Consider the following 24471-nt stretch of genomic DNA (forward strand, 5'->3'; position numbering starts at 1 on the left):
GAATATGCATATACTTATTATATATGGATAGAAAACACTCTAAAGTTTCTAAAACTGTTTGAATGGTGTCTGTGAGTATAACAGAACTCATTTGGCAGGCAAAACCCTGAGACATTTTCTGACAGGAAGTGGATACCTGATGAGTTGTATTGACTTTAAACCTATCCCATTGAAAAACACAGGGGCTTAGGAATATTTTGGCACTTCCTATTGCTTCCACTAGATGTCACCAGCCTTTACAAAGTGTTTTGAGTCTTCTGGAGGGAGATCTGACCGAACAAGAGCCATGGAACGATGATGTCCCATTAGACACCTGGCGCGCGAGTTCATGTTGGGTACCCTCGTTCCAATATGTTATAAAAGAGTATGCATTCGTCCACCTTGAATATTATTCATGTTCTGGTTAAAAAGGCCCTAATGATTTATGCTATACAACGTTTGACATGTTTGAACGAACGGAAATATATTTTTTCCCCTCGTTCATGACGAGAAGTCCGGCTGGCTTACATCATGTGCTAACGAGACGGAGATTTTTGGACATAAATGATGAGCTTTTTTGAACAAAACTACATTCGTTATGGACCTGTGATACCTGGAAGTGACATCTGATGAAGAGAATCAAAGGTAATGGATTATTTACATAGTATTTTCGATTTTAGATCTCCCCAACATGACGTCTAGTCTGTATCGCAACGCGTATTTTTCTGGGCGCAGTGCTCAGATTATTGCAAAGTGTGATTTCCCAGTAAGCTTATTTTTAAATCTGGCAAGTTGATTGAGTTCAAGAGATGTAAATCTATAATTCTTTAAATGACAATATAATATTTTACCAATGTTTTCTAATTTTAATTATTTAATTTGTGACGCTGACTTGACTGCCGGTTATTGGAGGGAAACGATTTCCTCAACATCAATGCCATAGTAAAACGCTGTTTTTGGATATAAATATGAACTTGATAGAACTAAAAATGCATGCATTGTCTAACATAATGTCCTAGGAGTGTCATCTGATGGAGATTGTAAAAGGTTAGTGCATCATTTTAGCTGGTTTTATGGTTTTGGTGACCCTGTCTTTGACTTGACAAAACATTACACACAACTCTTGTAAATGTACTGTCCTAACATACTCTAAATTTATGCTTTCGCCGTAAAACCTTTTTGAAATCGTAAAACGTGGTTAGATTAAGGAGATGTTTATCTTTCAAATGGTGTAAAATAGTTGTATTTTTGAAAAATTTGAATTTTGACATTTATTTGGATTCAAATTTGCCGCTCTTGAAATGCACCTGCTGTTGATGGAGTGCACCACGGGTGGCACGCTAGCGTCCCACCTAGCCCCAAGAGGTTAAACCACATGGAACTATTTGACTGCTGTGTGTGGGGTCCTCCCCTTTCTGCATACACAGGGATACATCATTAGCCCTCTTAATCGTTGTCACACATTATGCTTGGTGAGATAATGAACAGGAGATACATAGTGCTGTGAGAATGGCACCAACTCCAAAATGTGTCAGCATTAAATTAAACATTATTGAAGGGAATTAAGTTGCCATCGTCCTGAACCTTCTTTCAGCTTTTCAGTTTTAAATTCCTAGGACTCAGCAGTTCTTGAGCTTCCAGAACAATATTTAAAATCTTGCTTTGAGTGCCAGCACACGGAAATCCCTAGGCTTTAGCTAAAAGGGCTAAAAACTAGTAGATACATACCGTATGTCCTCATCTGAGGCGAAGAGGATGACTGCCCGGGCGTAACGAGTGTCCAGAAGCAGCCTGATGATCTTGTCGAAGTTCTCCTGTTTGTGATTGTGAGGGATCTTTAAGGACTGAGCGATGCAGATCCCACCTGAAATGGAAAGAGGGAAAATGATGAGCTTCCGGTAAGGTACCTCAAACTGGGAGAAGCACCTGGAAGAAGAACGCTAACTACTAAAAACTACAAAAATTACATTTGTAAAAAAAAAAAAAAAAAAAAAAAGTATAGAAAATAAATGAAATATGCACAACAATTTTTTTTACATAAATCCGACGAACATCGAACCACACTGATTTGAACTGAGGTACACTACTCCACGTGTAACAAAAGGCTTTGTATTAACAGGCTATTACATACTTTACAATTCCGTACAATATGAAATCCCATAGACATGTTGAAACTAAATATAGGTGAGCTATACATCACAAAGCCTTTTGCACACAGTCATTAATTGTACATCTTGGCGTCTGTTACAAGTACATATTAAATATCTACTGTAGGCTACAGTACTGTATAAAATGGTCCATAGCTATGTTGAACATGGAAGAGAGAGACTAAAAATAAATATATAGAAACAATATAATATATGTGCAGAATATAAAACATTCCAGCAGTGTGTTTAAAAGCACTGCTGCCATATGTTGAGTTAAAATTAGATCCTTGTTGTAACAGAGATCACCCAAAAGGGTTTGAGAAGAAACACCTGCTAAAAACCGGTAGGTTCCCTCAGACGCCTGAGAAATGTACAACAGCGTGTATTTACAGTTTTCCCATTGACAGCAGCATGCTAACGATCACCCACAACATTTATTTGACAGACCCTTTAACCAGGAGCAGCATTTTTAAGAACATGGTGCCTCATACCCGGGAACAGCGATAAAACGAAGGAGAACTACACCGGATAACACAAACCTATAAAGTATGGTGTCCCTGAGGGATTAAAAAGCAATGCAGCATATTACTGTGATGCTAAATAGGCTGCATTGTTAAATAATACTGGAGCCTCCAACATAGTTGCAATTCCACAGCCTGTTCTGACCCAGCCTATCCAGTCGGTTCTGTTTGTGTTGTCATGACTCTATTCCAGGAAGGAACCTCGTGCTGTGAGCGTTGCATGCAACCAAAAAATGAAGCCAAAACATTATACAGTAGAATGTGAAACATAACTAGATGTTTGTGACACAAAATATAGATTAACATACTGATTATACAGAACAGAGAGATCATTTTGTTTGTACATTTCTTCACCTAATTACCAGTTTATCCATATATTATTTTGTGTATGATCATGATGTTATTTTGTGCACATCACGGCATGTGCAGTTAGCAGTGTTAGGGACATGAATAGAGACCAACACACTGATTATACAGAACAGAGAGATAGCAGTGTTAGGGACATGAATAGAGACCAACACACTGATTATACAGAACAGAGAGATAGCAGTGTTAGGGACATGAATAGAGACCAACACACTGATTATACAGAACAGAGAGATAGCAGTGTTAGGGACATGAATATAGACTAACACACTGATTATACAGAACGGAGAGATAGCAGTGTTAGGGACATGAATATAGACTAACACACTGATTATACAGAACGGAGAGATAGCAGTGTTAGGGACATGAATAGAGACCAACACACTGATTATACAGAACGGAGAGATAGCAGTGTTAGGGACATGAATATAGACCAACACACTGATTATACAGAACGGAGAGATAGCAGTGTTAGGGACATGAATAGAGACCAACACACTGATTATACAGAACGGAGAGATAGCAGTGTTAGGGACATGAATAGAGACCAACACACTGATTATACAGAACGGAGAGATAGCAGTGTTAGGGACATGAATAGAGACCAACACACTGATTATACAGAACGGAGAGATAGCAGTGTTAGGGACATGAATATAGACCAACACACTGATTATACAGAACGGAGAGATAGCAGTGTTAGGGACATGAATATAGACTAACACACTGATTATACAGAACGGAGAGATAGCAGTGTTAGGGACATGAATATAGACTAACACACTGATTATACAGAACAGAGAGATAGCAGTGTTAGGGACATGAATATAGACTAACACACTGATTATACAGAACAGAGAGATAGCAGTGTTAGGGACATGAATATAGACTAACACACTGATTATACAGAACGGAGAGATAGCAGTGTTAGGGACATGAATAGAGACCAACACACTGATTATACAGAACAGAGAGATAGCAGTGTTAGGGACATGAATATAGACCAACACACTGATTATACAGAACAGAGAGATAGCAGTGTTAGGGACATGAATAGAGACCAACACACTGATTATACAGAACGGAGAGATAGCAGTGTTAGGGACATGAATAGAGACCAACACACTGATTATACAGAACAGAGAGATAGCAGTGTTAGGGACATGAATATAGACTAACACACTGATTATACAGAACAGAGAGATAGCAGTGTTAGGGACATGAATATAGACTAACACACTGATTATACAGAACAGAGAGATAGCAGTGTTAGGGACATGAATAGAGACCAACACACTGATTATACAGAACAGAGAGATAGCAGTGTTAGGGACATGAATATAGACCAACACACTGATTATACAGAACGGAGAGATAGCAGTGTTAGGGACATGAATAGAGACCAACACACTGATTATACAGAACAGAGAGATAGCAGTGTTAGGGACATGAATATAGACCAACACACTGATTATACAGAACAGAGAGATAGCAGTGTTAGGGACATGAATAGAGACCAACACACTGATTATACAGAACGGAGAGATAGCAGTGTTAGGGACATGAATAGAGACTAACACACTGATTATACAGAACAGAGAGATAGCAGTGTTAGGGACATGAATATAGACTAACACACTGATTATACAGAACAGAGAGATAGCAGTGTTAGGGACATGAATATAGACTAACACACTGATTATACAGAACGGAGAGATAGCAGTGTTAGGGACATGAATAGAGACCAACACACTGATTATACAGAACAGAGAGATAGCAGTGTTAGGGACATGAATATAGACTAACACACTGATTATACAGAACAGAGAGATAGCAGTGTTAGGGACATGAATATAGACTAACACACTGATTATACAGAACAGAGAGATAGCAGTGTTAGGGACATGAATAGAGACCAACACACTGATTATACAGAACAGAGAGATAGCAGTGTTAGGGACATGAATAGAGACCAACACACTGATTATACAGAACAGAGAGATAGCAGTGTTAGGGACATGAATATAGACTAACACACTGATTATACAGAACGGAGAGATAGCAGTGTTAGGGACATGAATATAGACTAACACACTGATTATACAGAACAGAGAGATAGCAGTGTTAGGGACATGAATATAGACTAACACACTGATTATACAGAACAGAGAGATAGCAGTGTTAGGGACATGAATAGAGACCAACACACTGATTATACAGAACAGAGAGATAGCAGTGTTAGGGACATGAATAGAGACTAACACACTGATTATACAGAACGGAGAGATAGCAGTGTTAGGGACATGAATATAGACTAACACACTGATTATACAGAACAGAGAGATAGCAGTGTTAGGGACATGAATATAGACTAACACACTGATTATACAGAACAGAGAGATAGCAGTGTTAGGGACATGAATATAGACTAACACACTGATTATACAGAACGGAGAGATAGCAGTGTTAGGGACATGAATATAGACTAACACACTGATTATACAGAACGGAGAGATAGCAGTGTTAGGGACATGAATATAGACTAACACACTGATTATACAGAACAGAGAGATAGCAGTGTTAGGGACATGAATATAGACTAACACACTGATTATACAGAACAGAGAGATAGCAGTGTTAGGGACATGAATATAGACTAACACACTGATTATACAGAACAGAGAGATAGCAGTGTTAGGGACATGAATATAGACTAACACACTGATTATACAGAACAGAGAGATAGCAGTGTTAGGGACATGAATATTGAGTTAGTAGATTATGAATGTCCTTCTGAAAAGACAAATAATCAAAAATGGAGGCATTTCAGTGTTGTTGTTTTTTTCAATTAGATATCCGTTTTATATTTTCTAAGACACTTAAACATTTTATACCTTTAAAAGCTTTTTTTTAAAGTGTTTTATTTCGGGACCATTGTTTTAGTGCTGTTAACACAGTGTTCGGCTAGATTCTACCATCTCCTGGAGCTGACATTAGCAGGCTAGCTCCGGCTAGCTAGGTTACCTGGGTTGGGGCAAAATGGTTTTGTTACAGTCTAATGCTACAGGAATGTTATGGGCTCCCGAGTGGCACAGCGGTCTAAGGCACTGCATCTCAGTGCAAAAGGCGTCACTACAGTCCCTGGTCTGTCACCTACTGTTAGTCGACCAATTAAATTCCTCTAGAGAGGATGTCACCACACAATCAGAGGTTGAATAAATTGATGACGACTGGCCTTGTAGATAACAGTGTCACACTATTTTTGGATAGTCTGGATCGTCCATCTGTACATGATCTACAGATGGTCATACAAACGATCTGTTGATAAGCAACTGCTTGCTAAGGGTACAGTTAGGGTTAGGTTTAGAGTAAGACTTGGCAATGTTAGGGCAAAGGTCAAGCTTAGGGTTAAGGTTAATGGATAGTTATCTGATAGTGTCCACAGATGGACTATCTAAATAAAGTGTAACAATTGTAATTCATCCCTCATCTATGGATTTAGACTTAAATATATACTATATATATATATATATATATATAATAATATATGCAACAAAAACACTATCTGACCATTGTGCATGTAGTAATTCATTCCTTTGTCGAATAGTATTATCAATTATTATCAATTATCAACTATTATCAATTCTGGTTTAATTTGAAATCCAAACACGTTTCACTGTATGTAGCTGCAGAATAAGTATTTATTTCCTCTGAAAAGGGACACAGACATTCCCTGATCCTCCGGTTAGTATTAGCAACATATCAATGCAACACAAAACACCAACAGGAGACAAATAGGTGATGGTTTAAGAAATGACCAGAATGGTTGATGGCAAAGTGTTTCCTGAGAAAGAGAACGAGAACAAGGTTAGCTAGCCAGCTGTATTCGTTCGTTCGCGCTGTTTTCCAAACGGCGTCAACACCACAGCCACTGCTACGTAGCCAACTTTACCAACTAGCAGTACTGTAGAAACTAAATACATTACAACGGAACGATTTGATTAGTGTAATGTTAGCTAGCTACATAGTTGTCTATGTATCAAAGATAAAAGATAAAGGTAAACGCAGCCACTGCTAGCTAGCCAACTCTACCAGCTAGCAGTACTGTATCATTTTTAGTCAATAAGATTTTTGCAATGTAAGCTTACCTTTCTGAACTTTCGAGTTGTGTATTCCACTTGTGTAGCTAGCATGACTGACTTTGTGTTAGCTAGCCAACGTTTAATTACTTCTGCGTTATGAAAGGAACTAGACACGGACACGAATGATCCATTGGTAGTTTGTTGTAACCAAGTATTGGTGCTAACCGTGTGTTATTGGATGCTAGCATGCTAGTTAGCTATGGCGTCATAGGACACGGTGCACTGGGTGGGTTTCACGGAAGAATACTGTACCAAGTTATCTAGCTGAATAAACTAAGTTTGAGCCTATTCCTGGAACCATTGAACCACTGTAGTTTACATCAATTATAATTTCTAAAGTGGAAGTTGGAAAAGTTATATTTGAGTGTTTCAGTGAATGGTTAGTTAGGGAGGCCCTGCTCTCTCGCTTCCCCAGTTGTTTAGTTAATTTTCATTCCAATCTCCTTTGCATTAGCGTAGCCTCTCCTGTAGCCTGTCAACTATGTGTCTGTCTATCCCTGTTCTCTCCACTCTGCACAGGCCACACAAACGCTTCACACCACATGGCCGCTGCCACTCTAACCTGGTGGTCCCAGCGTGCACAACCCACGTGGAATTCCAGGTCTCCGGCAGCCTCTGGAACTGCCGGTCTGTGGCCAACAAGGCAGAGTTCATCTCAGCCTATGCTACCCTCCAGTCCCTCGACTTCTTGGCACTGACGGAAACATGGATTACCACAGAAAACACTGCTACTCCTACTGCTCTCTCCTCGTCTGACCACGTGTCCTCGCATACCCCGAGAGCATCTGGTCAGCGGGGTGGTGGCACTGGAATCCTCATCTCTCCCAAGTGGACATTCTCTCTTTCTCCCCTGACCCATCTGTCTATCTCCTCCTTTGAATTCCATGCTGTCACAGTCACTAGCCCATTCAAGCTTAACTTCTTTGGGATAGGTGGCAGTATTTTCACGGCCGGATAAAAAACGTACCCAATTTAACCTGTTTAGGATAGGGGGCAGTATTTTCACGGCCGGATAAAAAACGTACCCGATTTAATCTGGTTATTACTCCTGCCCAGAAACTAGAATATGCATATAATTAGTAGATGTGGATAGAAAACACTTTAACCTCTTGAGGATACCGTAGGATAGGGGGCGCCACAGCGCATTTTGAAAAAAAATCGTTCCCATTTTCAACGGCCTACTAATCAAACTCAGAAGCTAGGGCATGCATATACTTATTATATATGGATAGAAAACACTCTAAAGTTTCTAAAACTGTTTGAATGGTGTCTGTGAGTATAACAGAACTCAAATGGCAGTCAAAACCCCGAGACCGATTGAAACAGGAAGTGGAATTCTGAATTGTGGACTCGACTTCTCATCTTTCCTTATTAAAGTTTCTAAAACTGTTTGAATGGTGTCTGTGGGTATAACAGAACTCATATGGCAGGCCAAAACCTGAGAAGATTCCATACAGGAAGAGCCCTGTCTGACAAGTTGTTGTCCTTCTGTTGCATCTCTATCGAAAATACAGCATCTGTGCTGTAACGTGACATTTTCTAAGGCTTCCATTGGCTCTCTAAAGCCGCCAGAAAGTGGAATGGGGTGTCTGCTGTCTCTGGGCGAAGAACAGCAGCAGAATTTGTAAGTGGTCAGCCTGGGGACAGTGACACTGGAGATGCGCGGTCACGAGACTACTCCATTTTTTTCTTTCAGCCTTTGAATGAATAGAACATTGCCCGGTTGGAATATTGATTTTAAACAGCATTTGACATGCTTCTAAGTACGGTAGTGGAATATTCTGAATTCTTTTGTCACGAAATGCGCTCGCGCGTCACGCTTCGGATAGTGACCTGAACGCACGAACAAAACGGAGCTATTTGAATATAACTATGGATTATTTGGAACCAAAACAACATTTGTTGTTGAAGTAGAAGTCCTGGGAGTGCATTCTGACGAAGAACAGCAAAGGTAATCCAATTTTTCTAATAGTAATTCTGAGTTTAGTGAGCCCCAAACTTGGTGGGTGTCAAAATAGCTAGCCGTGATGGCCGAGCTATGTACTCAGGCTATTGCAAAATGTGCTTTCGCTGAAAAGCTATTTTAAAATCTGACACCGCGATTGCATAACGGAGTTCTGTATCTATAATTCTTAAAATAATTGTTATGTATTTTGTGAACGTTTATCATGAGTAATTTAGTAAATTCACCGGATGTTTTCGGTGGGTATGCTAGTTCTGAACATCACATGCTAATGTAAAAAGCTGTTTTTTGATATAAATATGAACTTGATTGAACAAAACATGCATGTATTTTATAACATAATGTCCTAGGAGTGTCATCTGATGAATATCATCAAAGGTTAGTGCTGCATTTAGCTGTGGTTTTGGTTTTTGTGACATATAGCTTGCTTTGAAAATGTCTGTGTGATTATTTTTGGCAGGGTACTCTCCTGACATAGTCTAATGTTTTGCTTTCCCTGTAAAGCCTTTTTGAAATCGGGCAATGTGGTTAGATTAACGAGAGTCTTATTTTTAAAATGGTGTAAAATAGTTGATTGTTTGAGAAATTGAATTGTGGTATTTTAGTTGGTTTTGTATTTCGCGCCGTGCGATGCCATTGGCTGTTGGCTAGGGGTTCCGCAGGCGGAACGGGGTTCCGCTAGCGGAACATCTGTCCTCAACAGGTTAACATCCAGGTTAAGATCCTCATTTATCGCCCTCCAGGTTCCCTTGGAGAGTTCATCAATGAGCTTGATGCCTTGATAAGTTCCTTTCATGAGGATGGCTCACCCCTCACAGTTCTGGGTGACTTTAACCTCCCTACGTCTACCTTTGACTCATTTCTCTCTGCCTCATTTCCACTCCTCTCCTCTTTTGACCTCACCCTTTCATCATCCCCCCTACTCACAAGGCAGGCAATACGCTTGACCTCATCTTTACTAGATGCTGTTCTTCTACTAATCTCAATGCAACTCCCCTCCAAGTCTCCAACCACTACCTTGTATCCTTTTCCCTCTCGCTCTCCTCCAACACTACTCACTCTGCCCCTACTCAGATGGTATTGCGCCGTCGCAACCTTCACTCTCTCTCCTGCTACTCTCTCCTCTTCCATCCTATCATCTCTTCCATCTGCTCAAACCTTCTCCAATCAATCTCCGGATTCTGCCTCCTCAACCCTCCTCTCCTCCCTTTCTGCATCCTTTGATTCTCTATGTCCTCTATCCTCCCGGCCGGCTCGGTCCTCCCCTCCTGCTCCGTGGCTTGACGACTCATTGCGAGCTCACAGAACAGGGCTCCGGGCAGCTGAGCGGAAATGGTGGAAAACTAGCCTCCCTGCGGACCTGGCATCTTTTCACTCCCTCCTCTCCATATTTTCATCCTCTGGTTCTGCTGCTAAAGCCACTTTCTACCACTCTAAATTCCAAGCATCTGTCTCTAACCCTAGGAAGCTCTTTGCCACCTTCTCCTACCTCCTGAATCCTCCTCCCCCTCTCCCCCTTCACTCTCTGCGGATGACTTTGTCAACCATTTTGAAAAGAAGGTTGACGACATCCGATCCTCGTTTGCTAAGTCAAACGACACCGCTGGTCCTGCTCACATTGCCCTACCCTATGCTCTGACCTCTTTCTCCCCTCTCTCTCCAGATGAAATCTTGCGACTTGTGACGGCCGGCCGCCCAACAACCTGCCCGCTTGACCCTATCCCCTCCTCTCTTGTCCAGACCATTTCCGGAGACCTTCTCCCTTACCTCACCTCGCTCATCAACTCATCCTTGACCGCTGACTACGTCCCATCCGTCTTCAAGAGAGCGAGAGTTGCACCCCTTCTCAAAAAACCTACACTTGATCCCTCCGATGTCAACAACTACAGACCAGTATCCCTTCTTTCTTTTCTCTCCAAAACTCTTGAACGTGCCGTCCTTGGCCAGCTCTCTTGCTATCTCTCTCAGAATGACCTTCTTGATCCAAATCAGTCAGGTTTCAAGACTGGTCATTCAACTGAGACTGCTCTTCTCTGTGTCACAGAGGCTCTCCGCACTGCTAAAGCTAACTCTCTCTCCTCTGCTCTCATCCTTTTAGACCTATCTGCTGCCTTTGATACTGTGAACCATCAGATCCTCCTCTCCACCCTCTCCGAGTTGGGCATCTCCGGCGCGGCTCACTCTTGGATTGCGTCCTACCTGACAGGTCGCTCCTACCAGGTGGCGTGGCGAGAATCTGTCTCCACACCACGTGCTCTCACCACTGGTGTCCCCCAGGGCTCAGTTCTAGGCCCTCTCCTATTCTCGCTATACACCAAGTCACTTGGCTCTGTCATATCCTCACATGGTCTCTCCTATCATTGAAACGCAGACGACACACAATTAATCTTCTCCTTTCCCCCTTCAGATAACCAGGTGGCGAATCGCATCTCTGCATGTTTGGCAGACATATCAGTGTGGATGACGGATCACCACCTCAAGCTGAACCTCGGCAAGACGGAGCTGCTCTTCCTCCCGGGGAAGGACTGCCCGTTCCATGATCTCACCATCACGGTTGACAACTCCATTGTGTCCTCCTCCCAGAGTGCTAAGAGCCTTGGTGTGACCCTGGACAACACCCTGTCGTTCTTCGTTAACATCAAGGCAGTGACCCGATCCTGTAGGTTCATGCTCCACAACATTCTCAGAGTACGACCCTGCCTCACACAGGAAGCGGCGCAGGTCCTAATCCAGGCACTTGTCATCTCCCGTCTGGATTACTGCAACTCGCTGTTGGCGGGGCTCCCTGCCTGTGCCATTAAACCCCTACAACTCATCCAGAACGCCGCAGCCTGTCTGGTGTTCAACCTTCTCAAGTTCTGTCACGTCACCCCGCTCCTCCACACATTCCACTGGCTTCCAGTTGAAGCTCGAATCTGCTACAAGACCATGGTGCTTGCCTACGAAGCTGTGAGGGGAACGGCACCTCCGTACCTTCAGGCTCTGATCAGTCCCTACACCCAAAAAAGGGCACTGCGTTCATCCACCTCTGGCCTGCTCGCCTCCCTACTTCTGCGGAAGCACAGTTCCCGCTCAGCCCAGTCAAAACTGTTCGCTGCTCTGGCACCCCAATGGTGGAACAAGCTCCCTCACGACGCCAGGACAGCGGAGTCATTCACCACCTTCCGGAGACACCTGAAACCCCACCTCTTTAAGGAATACCTGGGATAGGATTAAGTAATCCTTCTAACCCTCCCCCCCACCCTCCCCCCAAAAAAATATATAGATGTACTATTGTAAAGTGGTTGTTCCACTGGATATCATAAGGTGAATGCACCAATTTGTAAGTTGCTCTGGATAAGAGCGTCTGCTAAATGACGTAAATGTAAATGTAAAAATGAGAGCGAGAGAAAAGGAGAGAACTTTTGTGAGTGTAATATTTACTGTCAATTATTTTGAGGGAGAGAGAAAGAGAAAGAGAGAGAGAGAGAGAGAGAGAGAGGGAGAGAGGGAGAGGGAGAGAGAGAGAAATAGCTTTTTATTTGGATTTCATGTAATGGACATACACAAAATAGTCCAAATTGGTGAAGTTAAAAGAAAAAAATTACTTGTTTAAAAATATTCTAAAAATTTAAAACCGGAAAAGTGGTGCTTGAAGCCCCTAAATAAGATCTGGGTCAACCAATTACCTTCAGAAGTCACATAATTAGTTAAAAAAAAGTCCACCTGTGTGCAATATGTGTCACATGATCTGTCACATGATGTCAGTATATACCTGTTCTGAAAGGCCCCAGAGTGTACAACACTACTAAGCAATGGGCACCACCAAGCAAGCACCACCATGAAGACCAAGGAGTTCTCCAAACAGGTCAGGGACAAAGTTGTGGAGTACAGATCAGGGTTGGGTTATAAAAAAAAATATCAGGAACTTTGAACATCTCACGGAGCACCATTAAATCCATTATTAAAAAATTGAAAGAATATGGCACCACAACAAACCTGCAAAGAGAGGGCCGCCCACCAAAACTCATGGACCAAGCAAGGAGGGCATTAATCCGAGAGGCAACAAAGAGACCAAAGATAACCCTGAATGAGCTGCAAAGCGCCACAGTGGAGATTGGAGTATCTGTCCATAGGACCACTTAAAGCCGTACGCCCCACAGAGCTGGGTTTTATAGAAGAGTGGCCAGAAAAAAAGCCATTGCTTACAGAAAAAAATAAGCAAACAAGTTTGGTGTTCGCCAAAAGGCATGTGGGGAGACTCCCCAAACATATGGAAGAAGGTACTTTGGTCAGATGAGACTATGTAGCTTTTTGGCCATGATGGAAAACGCTATGTCTGGCGCAAACCCAACACCTTTCATCACCCCGAGAATTACCACAGTGAAGCATGGTGGTTGCAGCATCATGCTGTGGGGATGTTTTTCATTGGCGGGGACTGGGAAACTGGTCAGAATTTAAGGTATGATGGATGGCGCTAAATACAGTGAAATTCTTGAGGGAAAACTGTTTCAGTCTTCCAGAGGTTTGAGACTGGGATGGAGGTTCACCTTCCAGCAGGACAATGACCCTAAGCATACTGCTAAAGCAACACATGGCACCGCCCAGCCAGGTCTCTGACCTCCTCCCTATAGGCTGTCTCGTCATTGTCGTCATTGTTGATCAGGCCTACCACTGTTGTCATCTGCAAACTTAATGATGCTGTTGGAGTCGTGCCTGGCCATGCAGTCGTGGTTGAACAGGGAGTACAGGAAGGGGACTTAGCACGCACCCCTGGGGGGGCAGTGTTGCGGATCAGCGTGGCAGATGTGTTGCTACCTACCCTCACCACCTGGGGGTGGCCCGTCAGGAAGTCCAGGATCCAGTTGCAGAGGGAGGTGTTTATAGTCCCAGGTACCTTAGCTTAGTGATGAGCTTTGAGGGTACTATGGTGTTGAACACTGAGCTGTAGTCAATGAATAGCATTCTCACATAGGTGTTCCTTTTGTCCAGGTGGTAAAGGCAGATCTGGTTTCAAATAGTGTTTGTTATCTTTTCAAATACTTTAGCTGTGCTTGAATGAGCTCGACCTGGTGCAGTGGAACCAATAGAATAGTCCCAAAAGGGCAAACCCCAAACCCTGCCCATCTGGAGCTCCAATTAGGGTCGACGGAATGCTCAAACTATTTGAAAGAGAAGGTACTGTATGCTATTTGAACCAAAATATAGAGCAAATCCTAAAACCGTCTCAAATTGAAGGTATGTCATAGAGCTTGTCAGACTCATCTCTCTCTCCCTCTATATCTACTTCTCACCCACCTCTTTCTCAGCCTATATCTCTCTCTGCTACAGTGCTGATGGCTAATACAGTACCAGTTGAGATAGTGAGTAGAGTAAAGAGAATATTAGTTTGACAGACAGCTTCTCATAATTGGGTCTTCAGAGCATGTTGATGTATTACTTTTTTATCACAGTACTTCAAGAACCATCAGAGCACTCCATGAAGTAAAGCACTTCTCATCAATACCCGGTACAATTTATATATGAGAGTGAGAGAGTGAGAGTGAGAGAGAGAGAGAGAGAGAGAGAAAACTGTATAATGAAGGAGAGGTAGGAAGAGAGGAAAGTAGTGACTATCAACATGCAGCAATCAGAGAGAACCTGAGATGATTGAATAAACACAGTGGAGACGCTTCACAATCAGAATGTTGAGAGACAGACATTCCGCTGCGGAATAGTCACTGCTCATTTGCAATTCCTAAATTGTCGGAATGTCAATGAACCAATCAGCATCCCTGCTGGGTCCTTGAGGACAGAGGAATCATAATAATTCCAATCCTGGGTGATCTCATCGCTTGTCTCACTTTAATGAAACTGTTATGGGATAGGATAGGTGGGTCCCAACTGTTCATTTGGCTCAATGATGGGGAGGATTATGTTGTATTTGATGAGAATCCTGTAGTAGTGAAGTCAGGAACAACAGATAACAAATCCTTGGCGGTATGATAAAATTACTTTGTAGAACATAGAGTGAATGTGTGTTTGCGCTCGCTGATATATCAATTACATGACAACTATACGTACACATTTACATGTACATATCATTGTTTGTAAATGTTTATCTTTCAGTGCATGTTATGACTATACATATTATGTATACAGTACCAGTGAAAAGTTTGGACACACCTACTCATTCAAGGGTTTTTCTTTATTTTTACTATTTTATATATTGTAGAATAATAGTGAAGACATCAAAACTATGAAATAACACATATGGAATCATGTAGTAACCAAAAAAAGTTTTAAACAAATCGAAATCTATTTTATTTTACAAGGCAAAGGGTGGCTACTTTGAAGAATCTTAAATCAACAATATTTTGATTTGTTTAAGACTTTTTGGGTTACTACTGTAACGCCTGGCCATAGAGAGGGTTTTTTTGTTCTTTATTTTGGTTAGGCCAGGGTGTTACATTGGGTGGGCGTTCTATGTTCGTTTTCTAGGTTTTGGTATTTCTTTGTTTTGGGCCGTGTGTGGCTCCCAATCAGGCACAGCTGAAGTTCGTTGTTGCTGATTGGGAGTCACACATAAGGAGCATGTTTTTCCTTTGGGTTTTGTGGGTAATTGTTTCTGTTAGTGTTTTGCACCTGACAGGACTGTTTGGCTGTCAGTTTTCTCGTTTTGTTTTGTGTAGTGTTCTTTATTAAATTAAAATCATGATGAACACTAACTCCGCTGCACCTTGGTCTAATTCTGACGACGGCCATTACAGAATTACCCACCAAAAACGGACCAAGCAGCGGAGGAAGGAGCAGCACAAGGAGGACTATAGGAAGCAGCGCGCTCGGGAACTCATGGCATCCTGGTCGCTGGAGGTGTTGGAGTCCAGGAATGACTGGACATGGGATCAATTATTTGACCATTGCAACAACCTGCCGAGGGAGAGCGACGGACATGGGAGGCAGCCCCAATAATTTTTTTTGGGGGGGGCACACGGGGAGATTGGCAGAGTCAGGCGGTAGACCTGAGCCAAATCCCCGTGCTTACCGGAAGCAGCGTGGTACTGGTAAGACACCGTGTTATGCTGTGGAGAGCACGGTGTCCCCAGTGCGCGTTCAAAGCCCGGTGCGCTACATATCAGCCCCCTGCAAGTGCCATGCGAGGGCAGGCATCGAGCCAGGACGGGTTGTGCCAGCTCAGCGCGTCTGGTCTCCAGTGCACCTTTTCGGGCCAGGGTATCCTGCACCGGCTCTGCGCACTGTGTCTCCAGGTTGCTGGGAGGGTCCAGTACGCCCAATGCCTGCTCTCCGCCCTTGCCGGGCCAAAGTGGGCATTCAGCCTGGAGTATGGGTAAAGAGCGTAAAGTCTAGAACTCCAGTGCTCCCCCACAGGCCGGTTTATCCTGTGCCACCTCCTCGGACCAGGCCTCCAGGGGATCTCTCCAGCCTGGTCCGTCCTGTGCCACCTCCCACGACCAGGCCTCCAGTGGATCTCTCCAGCCTGGTTCGTCCTGTGCCACCTCCCAGGACTAGGCCTCCAGTGGGTCTCCCCATCCTGGTTAAGCCTGTGCCTCCTCCTCGGACCAGGCCTCCAGTGGGTCTCCCCATCCTGGTCCGTCCTGTGCCGCCTCCTAGGACTAGGCCTCCAGTGGGTCTCGCCAGTCCAGAGCCGCCAGAGCTGCCCGCCAGTCCAGAGCCGCCAGAGCTGCCCGCCAGTCCGGAGCCGCCAGAGCCGCCCGCCAGTCAGGAGCCGCCAGAGCCGCCCGCCAGTCCGGAGCCGTCAGAGCCGCCCGCCAGTCAGGAGCCGCCAGAGCCCCCCGCCAGTCAGGAGCCACCAGAGCCGCCCGCCTATCCGGAGCCGCCAGAGCCGCCCGCCTGTCCGGAGCCGCCAGAGCCGCCTGCCTGTTCGGAGCCGCCAGAGCCGCCTGCCTATCCGGAGCCGCCAGAGCCGCCCGCCTGTCCGGAGCCGCCGGAACCCCCGCATGTCCTGAGCCGCCCACCTGTCCGGAGCCGCCGGAGCCGCCTCCCTATCCGGAGCCGCCAGAGCCGCCCGCCTGTCCGGAGCCGCCCGCCTCTCCGGAGCCGCCATAGCCGCCCGCCTGTCCGGAGCAGTCAGAGCCGGAATCCTGGGTCAGTGCCGCCGGAGCCGCCAGGGACGCCCGCCAGCCGGGCGCAACCAGGGTCGCCCGCCAGCCGGGCGCAACCATCACCGCCTGCCAGCCGGGCGCAGTCATCGCCGCCCGCCAGCCGGGCGCAGCCATCGCCGCCCGCCAGCCGGGCGCAGCCATCGCCGCCCGCCAGCCGGGCGCAACCAGGGTCGCCCGCCAGCCGGGCGCAACCCTCACCGCCCGCCAGCTGGGTGCAACCAGGGTCGCCCGCCAGCCGGACGGAGCCATCACCACCCGCCAGCTGGGTGCAGCTATCACTGCCCGCCAGCCGGGCGCAGTCAGGGTCGCCCACCAGACCTTCGGCGCGGCCAGGTCCGCCATCTAAGAGGGCGACGCCGAGGGTGGAGCAGAGGCCACGTCCCGCACCTGAGCTGCCACCGTAAGAAGGCCCACCCAAACCCTCCCCTTCAGTGTCAGGTTTTGCGGCCGGAGTCCGCACCTTGGGGGGGGGGGGGAGGTACTGTAACGCCCTGGCCATAGAGAGGGTTTTTTTTGTTCTTTATTTTGGTTAGGCCAGGGTGTTACATTGGGTGGGCGTTCTATGTTCGTTTTCTAGGTTTTTGTATTTGTTTGTTTTGGGCCGTGTCTGGCCGTGTCTGGCTCCCAATCAGGCACAGCTGAAGTTCGTTGTTGCTGATTGGGAGTCACACATAAGGAGCATGTTTTTCCTTTGGGTTTTGTGGGTAATTGTTTCTGTTAGTGTTTTGCACCTGACAGGACTGTTTGGCTGTCAGTTTTCTCATTTTGTTTTTGTAGTGTTCTTTATTAAATTAAAATCATGATGAACACTAACTCCGCTGCACCTTGGTCTACTCTCTCTCACGACAGCCATTACAACTACATGATTCCATATGTGTTATTTCATAGTTTTGATGTCTTCACTATTATTCTGCAATGTAGAAAATAGTTAAAAAAATAAACCCTGGAAGGAGTAGGAGTGTCCAAACGTTTCACTGGTACTGTACATAATAATGTATGTATTTGATTACCATACAGTCAAAAGTCAATCATATATTGTTTTACATTGCGGTGGGCAGAGATTACAGGGTGGGAGCCAAGGCAGGGTTTCTGACCACAGTAAAAGACATGGTGTTAATGTATATGAAGAGATGGACCTGCCTGTATAAATCACTTCCACCGTGCGTGGTAAAGAGATGGACCTGCCTGTATAAATCGCTTCCATAATGGTTGGATATACCACAGAAGGACAAGGTACAAGACACATCAAAGGGTACATCACAAATGGCACCCCATTCCCTTTATGGGCCCTAATTGAAAGTAATGTGCTATATTGGGAAAAGGGTGACATTTTGGGACACAGGGTAGGCTTACACTCAACACTATTTTGAACGAGGGGTAACCTCCCGTCAAATGGGTGGATATCCACCATCCATTACACTGATGGGATGACTATGTGGTGTGGATCAGGTGGACTAAGAACTACTAGGGAATCAGGCTAGTCCCAGGATTACACACAGGTGTTAGGTATTTGTGTACAGGTATGTTAATAACCACATCCTAATAGTAATATTTGTGTACAGGTTTGTTAATAACCAGATACTAATAGTAATATTTGTGTACAGGTCTGTTAATAACCACATCCTAATAGTAATATTTGTGTACAGGTCTGTTAATAACCACATCCTAATAGTAATATTTGTGTACAGGTCTGTTAATAACCAGATCCTAATAGTGTTTGGTGGTGAGGGAAGGGAGCAATAAGTAGAACGATGGACAGATGGATGAGTTCATAGGAAGTTGTTTGGTAACACCGGCCGTAAGAAGGTTTGGTATCAGTGATGGAACCACATGTTATGGTGCAGATATCTATGTGTACTCGTTCTCTGCTCTGTGTGTGAACCCACTCAAACAACAGTGTGAGCATTAATTTTAATGTTTGGGAAACAAAAATTGAAGTTACAGTGCATTCGGAAAGTATACTGCTCCATTGACTTTTTCAACATTTTGTTACGTTACAGCCTTATTCTCAAATGGAAAAAATAGTTTTTCCCCCCCCCTCATCAATCTAAACACAATTCCCTATAATGACGAAACAAAAACAGATTTTTAGATATGTTTGCAAATGTATTCAAAATAAAAAACAGAAATATTACATTTACATAAATACTCAGACCCTTTACTAAGTACTTTGTTGAATCACCTTTGTCAGCGATTACAGACTTGATTCTGCTTGGGTATGACGCTACAAGCTTGGTACACCTGTATTTGGGGAGTTCCTCCCATTCTTCTCTCCAGATCCTCACAAGCTCTGTCAGGTTTGATGGAGAGCGTTGCTTCCCAGCTATTTTCAGGTTCACGTCCGGGCTCTGGCTGGGCCACTCAAGGACATTCTGAGACTTGTCCCAAAGCCACTCCTGCATTGTCTTGGCTGTGTGTTTAGGGTCATTGTCCTGTTAGCTGGTGAACCTTTGCCCCAGTCTGTCCTGAGCGCTCTGGAGCAGGTTTTCATTAAGGATCTCTCTGTACTTTGATCCATTCGTCTTTCTCTCGATCCTGACTTGTATCCCAGTCCTTGCTGCTGAAAAACATACTCCCCAGCATGATGCTGCCACAACCATGCTTCACCGTAAGGATGGTGCCAGGTTTCCTCCAGACATGACGCTTGGCATTCAGGCCAAAGAGTTTCATCAGACCAGAGAATCTTGTTTCTCATGGTCTGAGAGTCTTTAGGTGCCTTTTGGCAAAGTCCAAAAAGGCTGTCATGTGCCTTTTTACAGAGGAGTGGCTTGCGTCTGGCAACTCTACCATAAAGGTCAGATAGGTGGGGTTCTGCAGTGATAGTTGTCGTTCTGGAAGGTTCTCCAATCTCCACAGAGGAACCCTGGAGCTCTGTCAGAGTGACCATCAGGTCTAGGTCACCTCCTGACCCTGACCAAGGCCCTTCTCCTCGATTGGTCAGTTTAGCTGGGTGGCCAGCTCCAAGAGGAGTATTGGTGGTTCCAAAAGTCTTCCATTTAAGAATGATGGAGGCCACTGTGTTCTTGAGGAGCTTCAATGCTGCAGAATTTTTTTGATACCCTTCCCCTGATCTGTGCCTTGACACAATCCTGTCTCGGATCTCTACGGACAATACCTTCGACCTCATGGTTTGTTTTTTGCTCTGACATGCACTGTCAACTGTGGGACCTTATATAGACAGGTGTGTGCCATTCCAAATCATGTCCAATCAATTGAATTTACCACAGCTCGTCTCCAATCAAGTTGTAGAAACATCTCAAGGATGATTAAAGGAAACAGGATGCAGCTGAACTCAATTTTGAGTCTCATAGTGAAGGGTCTCCATACTTGTATAAACAAGGATTTTATTTTATTTTTATTTTTAATACATTTGCAAAAATTTCTGAAAACCTGTTTTTCGCTTTGTCATTATGGCTTATTCAATACATAGTCACTGCCATCTATTTTCTACATCCAGTTTCTATGCCCCAATTCACAGGGCAAGAGTGGTCACTGAATGGTTTGGTGAGCATGAAAACGATGTAAACCATATGTCATGGCTGTCTAAGTCATCTCAGATCTCAAACCAAATTAACACTATTTGGAGATTCTGGAGTGGAACCTGAGACAGTGTTTTCCACCACCATCAACAAAATAACAAATTATGGAATTTCTTGTGGAAGAATGGTGTCGCATCCCTCCAATAGAGTTCCAGACACCTGTAGAATCTATGCCAAAGTGCATTGAAGCTGTTCTGGTTCGTGGTGGCCCAGCGCCTTACTGAGAAACTATGTTGGTGTTTCTTTTATTTTGGCAGTTACCTGTATGTCTGTTGCACAGAATATATATATATATATATATATATATATATATATATATACACATTATTACTGACCACATTCACGCCACAGATGCACAGTACTTCCTGCTGCCAGTAAACAATAAATTGACAAGACAATAGCCTTGAACTTGCTGTGGCTTCATAGTGTGGTCCCAGGCAGGCTGTAACAACTTGCTTGGTAAGCAAGGAATCGATGATTTACAAGGGCATGAAACACCAAGAGACTACCATTGCTATTTAATCGTTGAAGTTGGGGCTACGACAATATAGTTGATAAATCACTATCTTAAACAGAAGGAATGGAAAGTGGAAAGTTCAAAAGGACAGATGACTAAGATATATAATTGCTATAGTTGGGGGTTTTGACAAAAGTTGACTCAATATTATCATTCCTTTTTTCTGTCACTATTTTGTTCCTTTTGTTTGTTTTGTGACTTCTTGGGGGAGGAGACTCTGGTAGATAGTGAGAGGTGATGGGGAGAAGAGACTCTGGTAGACAGTGAGAGGTCCTGGGTGGAGGAGACTGGTGGATAGTGAGAGGTCCTGGGGGGAAGAGATCTGGTAGATAGTGAGAGGTCCTGGGTGGAGGAGACTCTGGTAGAGAGTGAGAGGTCCTGGGGAAGGAGACTGGTAGATAGTGAGAGGTCCTGGGGAAGGAGACTGGTAGACAGTGAGAGGTCCTGGGTGGAGGAGACTCTGGTAGATAGTGAGAGGTCCTGGGGAGAAGAGACTCTGGGAGACAGTGAGAGGTCCTGGGGGGAGGAGACTGGTAGATAGTGAGAGGTCCTGGGGAGAAGAGACTCTGGGAGACAGTGAGAGGTCCTGGGGGGAGGAGACTGGTAGATAGTGAGAGGTCCTGGGGGGAGGAGATCTGGTAGACAGTGAGAGGTCCTGGGGAGAAGAGACTCTGGTAGATAGTGAGAGGTCCTGGGTGGAGGAGACTGGTAGATAGTGAGAGGTCCTGGGGGGAGGAGACTGGTAGATAGTGAGAGGTCCTGGGGAGAAGAGACTCTGGTAGACAGTGAGAGGTCCTGGGTGGAGGAGACTGGTAGATAGTGAGAGGTCCTGGGGGGAGGAGACTGGTAGATAGTGAGAGGTCCTGGGGAGAAGAGACTCTGGTAGATAGTGAGAGGTCCTGGGTGGAGGAGACTGGTAGATAGTGAGAGGTCCTGGGGGGAGGAGACTGGTAGATAGTGAGAGGTCCTGGGGAGAAGAGACTCTGGTAGACAGTGAGAGGTCCTGGGTGGAGGAGACTGGTAGATAGTGAGAGGTCCTGGGGAGAAGAGACTCTGGTAGATAGTGAGAGGTCCTGGGGAAGGAGACTGGTAGATAGTGAGAGGTCCTGGGGAGAAGAGACTCTGGTAGATAGTGAGAGGTCCTGGGGAAGGAGACTGGTAGATAGTGAGAGGTCCTGGGGGAAGGAGATCTGGTAGATAGTGAGAGGTCCTGGGGGGAGGAGACCTGGTAGATAGTGAGAGGTCCTAGGGAGAAGAGACTCTGGTAGATAGTGAGAGGTCCTGGGGGAGGAGACTCTGGTAGATAGTGAGAGGTCCTGGGGAGAAGAGACTCTGGTAGATAGTGAGAGGTCCTGGGGGGAGGAGACTCTGGTAGATAGTGAGAGGTCCTGGGGAAGGAGACTGGTAGATAGTGAGAGGTCCTGGGGAGGAGATCTGGTAGATAGTGAGAGGTACTGGGGAAGGAGACTGGTAGATAGTGAGAGGTCCTGGGTGGAGGAGACTCTGGTAGATAGTGAGAGGTCCTGGGGGAGGAGACTGGTAGATAGTGAGAGGTCCTGGGGAAGGAGACTGGTAGATAGTGAGAGGTCCTGGGGGGAGGAGACTCTGGTAGATAGTGAGAGGTCCTGGGTGGAGGAGACTGGTAGATAGTGAGAGATCCTGGGGAAGGAGACTGGTAGATAGTGAGAGGTCCTGGGGAAGGAGACTGGTAGATAGTGAGAGGTCCTGGGGGGAGGAGACCTGGTAGATAGTGAGAGGTCCTGGGGAAGGAGATCTGGTAGATAGTGAGAGGTCCTGGGGGAGGAGACCTGGTAGATAGTGAGAGGTCCTGGGGGGAGGAGACCTGGTAGATAGTGACAGGTCCTGGGGGGAGGAGACTCTGGTAGATAGTGAGAGGTCCTGGGGAGAAGAGACTCTGGTAGATAGTGAGAGGTCCTGGGGGGAGGAGACTCTGGTAGATAGTGAGATGTCCTGGGGAATGAGACTGGTAGATAGTGAGAGGTCCTGGGGGAGGAGATCTGGTAGATAGTGAGAGGTACTGGGGAAGGAGACTGGTAGATAGTGAGAGGTCCTGGGGAAGGAGACTGGTAGATAGTGAGAGGTCCTGGGTGGAGGAGACTCTGGTAGATAGTGAGAGGTCCTGGGGGGAGGAGACTCTGGTAGATAGTGAGAGGTCCTGGGGAATGAGACTGGTAGATAGTGAGAGTTCCTGGGGGAGGAGACTCTGGTAGATAGTGAGAGGTCCTGGGGAGAAGAGACTCTGGTAGATAGTGAGAGGTCCTGGGGAAGGAGACTGGTAGATAGTGAGAGGTCCTGGGGAGAAGAGACTCTGGTAGATAGTGAGAGGTCCTGGGGAGAAGAGACTCTGGTAGATAGTGAGAGGTCCTGGGGAAGGAGACTGGTAGATAGTGAGAGGTCCTGGGGGAAGGAGATTTGGTAGATAGTGAGAGGTCCTGGGGGGAGGAGACCTGGTAGATAGTGAGAGGTCCTAGGGAGAAGAGACTCTGGTAGATAGTGAGAGGTCCTGGGGGGAGGAGACTCTGGTAGATAGTGAGAGGTCCTGGGGAGAAGAGACTCTGGTAGATAGTGAGAGGTCCTGGGGAGAAGAGACTCTGGTAGAGAGGAGACTCTGGTAGATAGTGAGAGGTCCTGGGGAAGGAGACTGGTAGATAGTGAGAGGTCCTGGGGGAGGAGATCTGGTAGATAGTGAGAGGTACTGGGGAATGAGACTGGTAGATAGTGAGAGGTCCTGGGTGGAGGAGACTGGTAGATAGTGAGAGGTCCTGGGTGGAGGAGACTCTGGTAGATAGTGAGAGGTCCTGGGGGGAGGAGACTCTGGTAGATAGTGAGAGGTCCTGGGGGAGGAGACTGGTAGATAGTGAGAGGTCCTGGGGGAGGAGATCTGGTAGATAGTGAGAGGTCCTGGGGAATGAGACTGGTAGATAGTGAGAGGTCCTGGGGGGAGGAGACTCTGGTAGATAGTGAGAGGTCCTGGGGAGAAGAGACTCTGGTAGATAGTGAGAGGTCCTGGGGAAGGAGACTGGTAGATAGTGAGAGGTCCTGGGGGGAGGAGACTGGTAGACAGTGAGAGGTCCTGGGTGGAGGAGACTCTGGTAGATAGTGAGAGGTCCTGGGGAGAAGAGACTCTGGTAGATAGTGAGAGGTCCTGGGGAAGGAGACTGGTAGATAGTGAGA

The 24471-nt window shown here is 45.6% G+C and overlaps 1 protein-coding gene across 1 annotated transcript in view; it reads right to left on the minus strand.

Annotated features, from left to right (window-relative positions):
* The window catches only part of LOC106566206 (metabotropic glutamate receptor 7), a 396414-nt gene that overhangs the window by 208836 nt on the left and 163107 nt on the right, over positions 1–24471 (minus strand). Inside the window, exon 3 of the mRNA XM_045691964.1 lies at positions 1708–1843. Coding sequence (XP_045547920.1) covers positions 1708–1843 — 136 coding nt within the window. The remainder of the gene's footprint in view (positions 1–1707; positions 1844–24471) is intronic.

This window comes from Salmo salar, chromosome ssa12, assembly GCF_905237065.1.
Source record: "Salmo salar chromosome ssa12, Ssal_v3.1, whole genome shotgun sequence".
Lineage (NCBI taxonomy): Eukaryota > Metazoa > Chordata > Actinopteri > Salmoniformes > Salmonidae > Salmo > Salmo salar.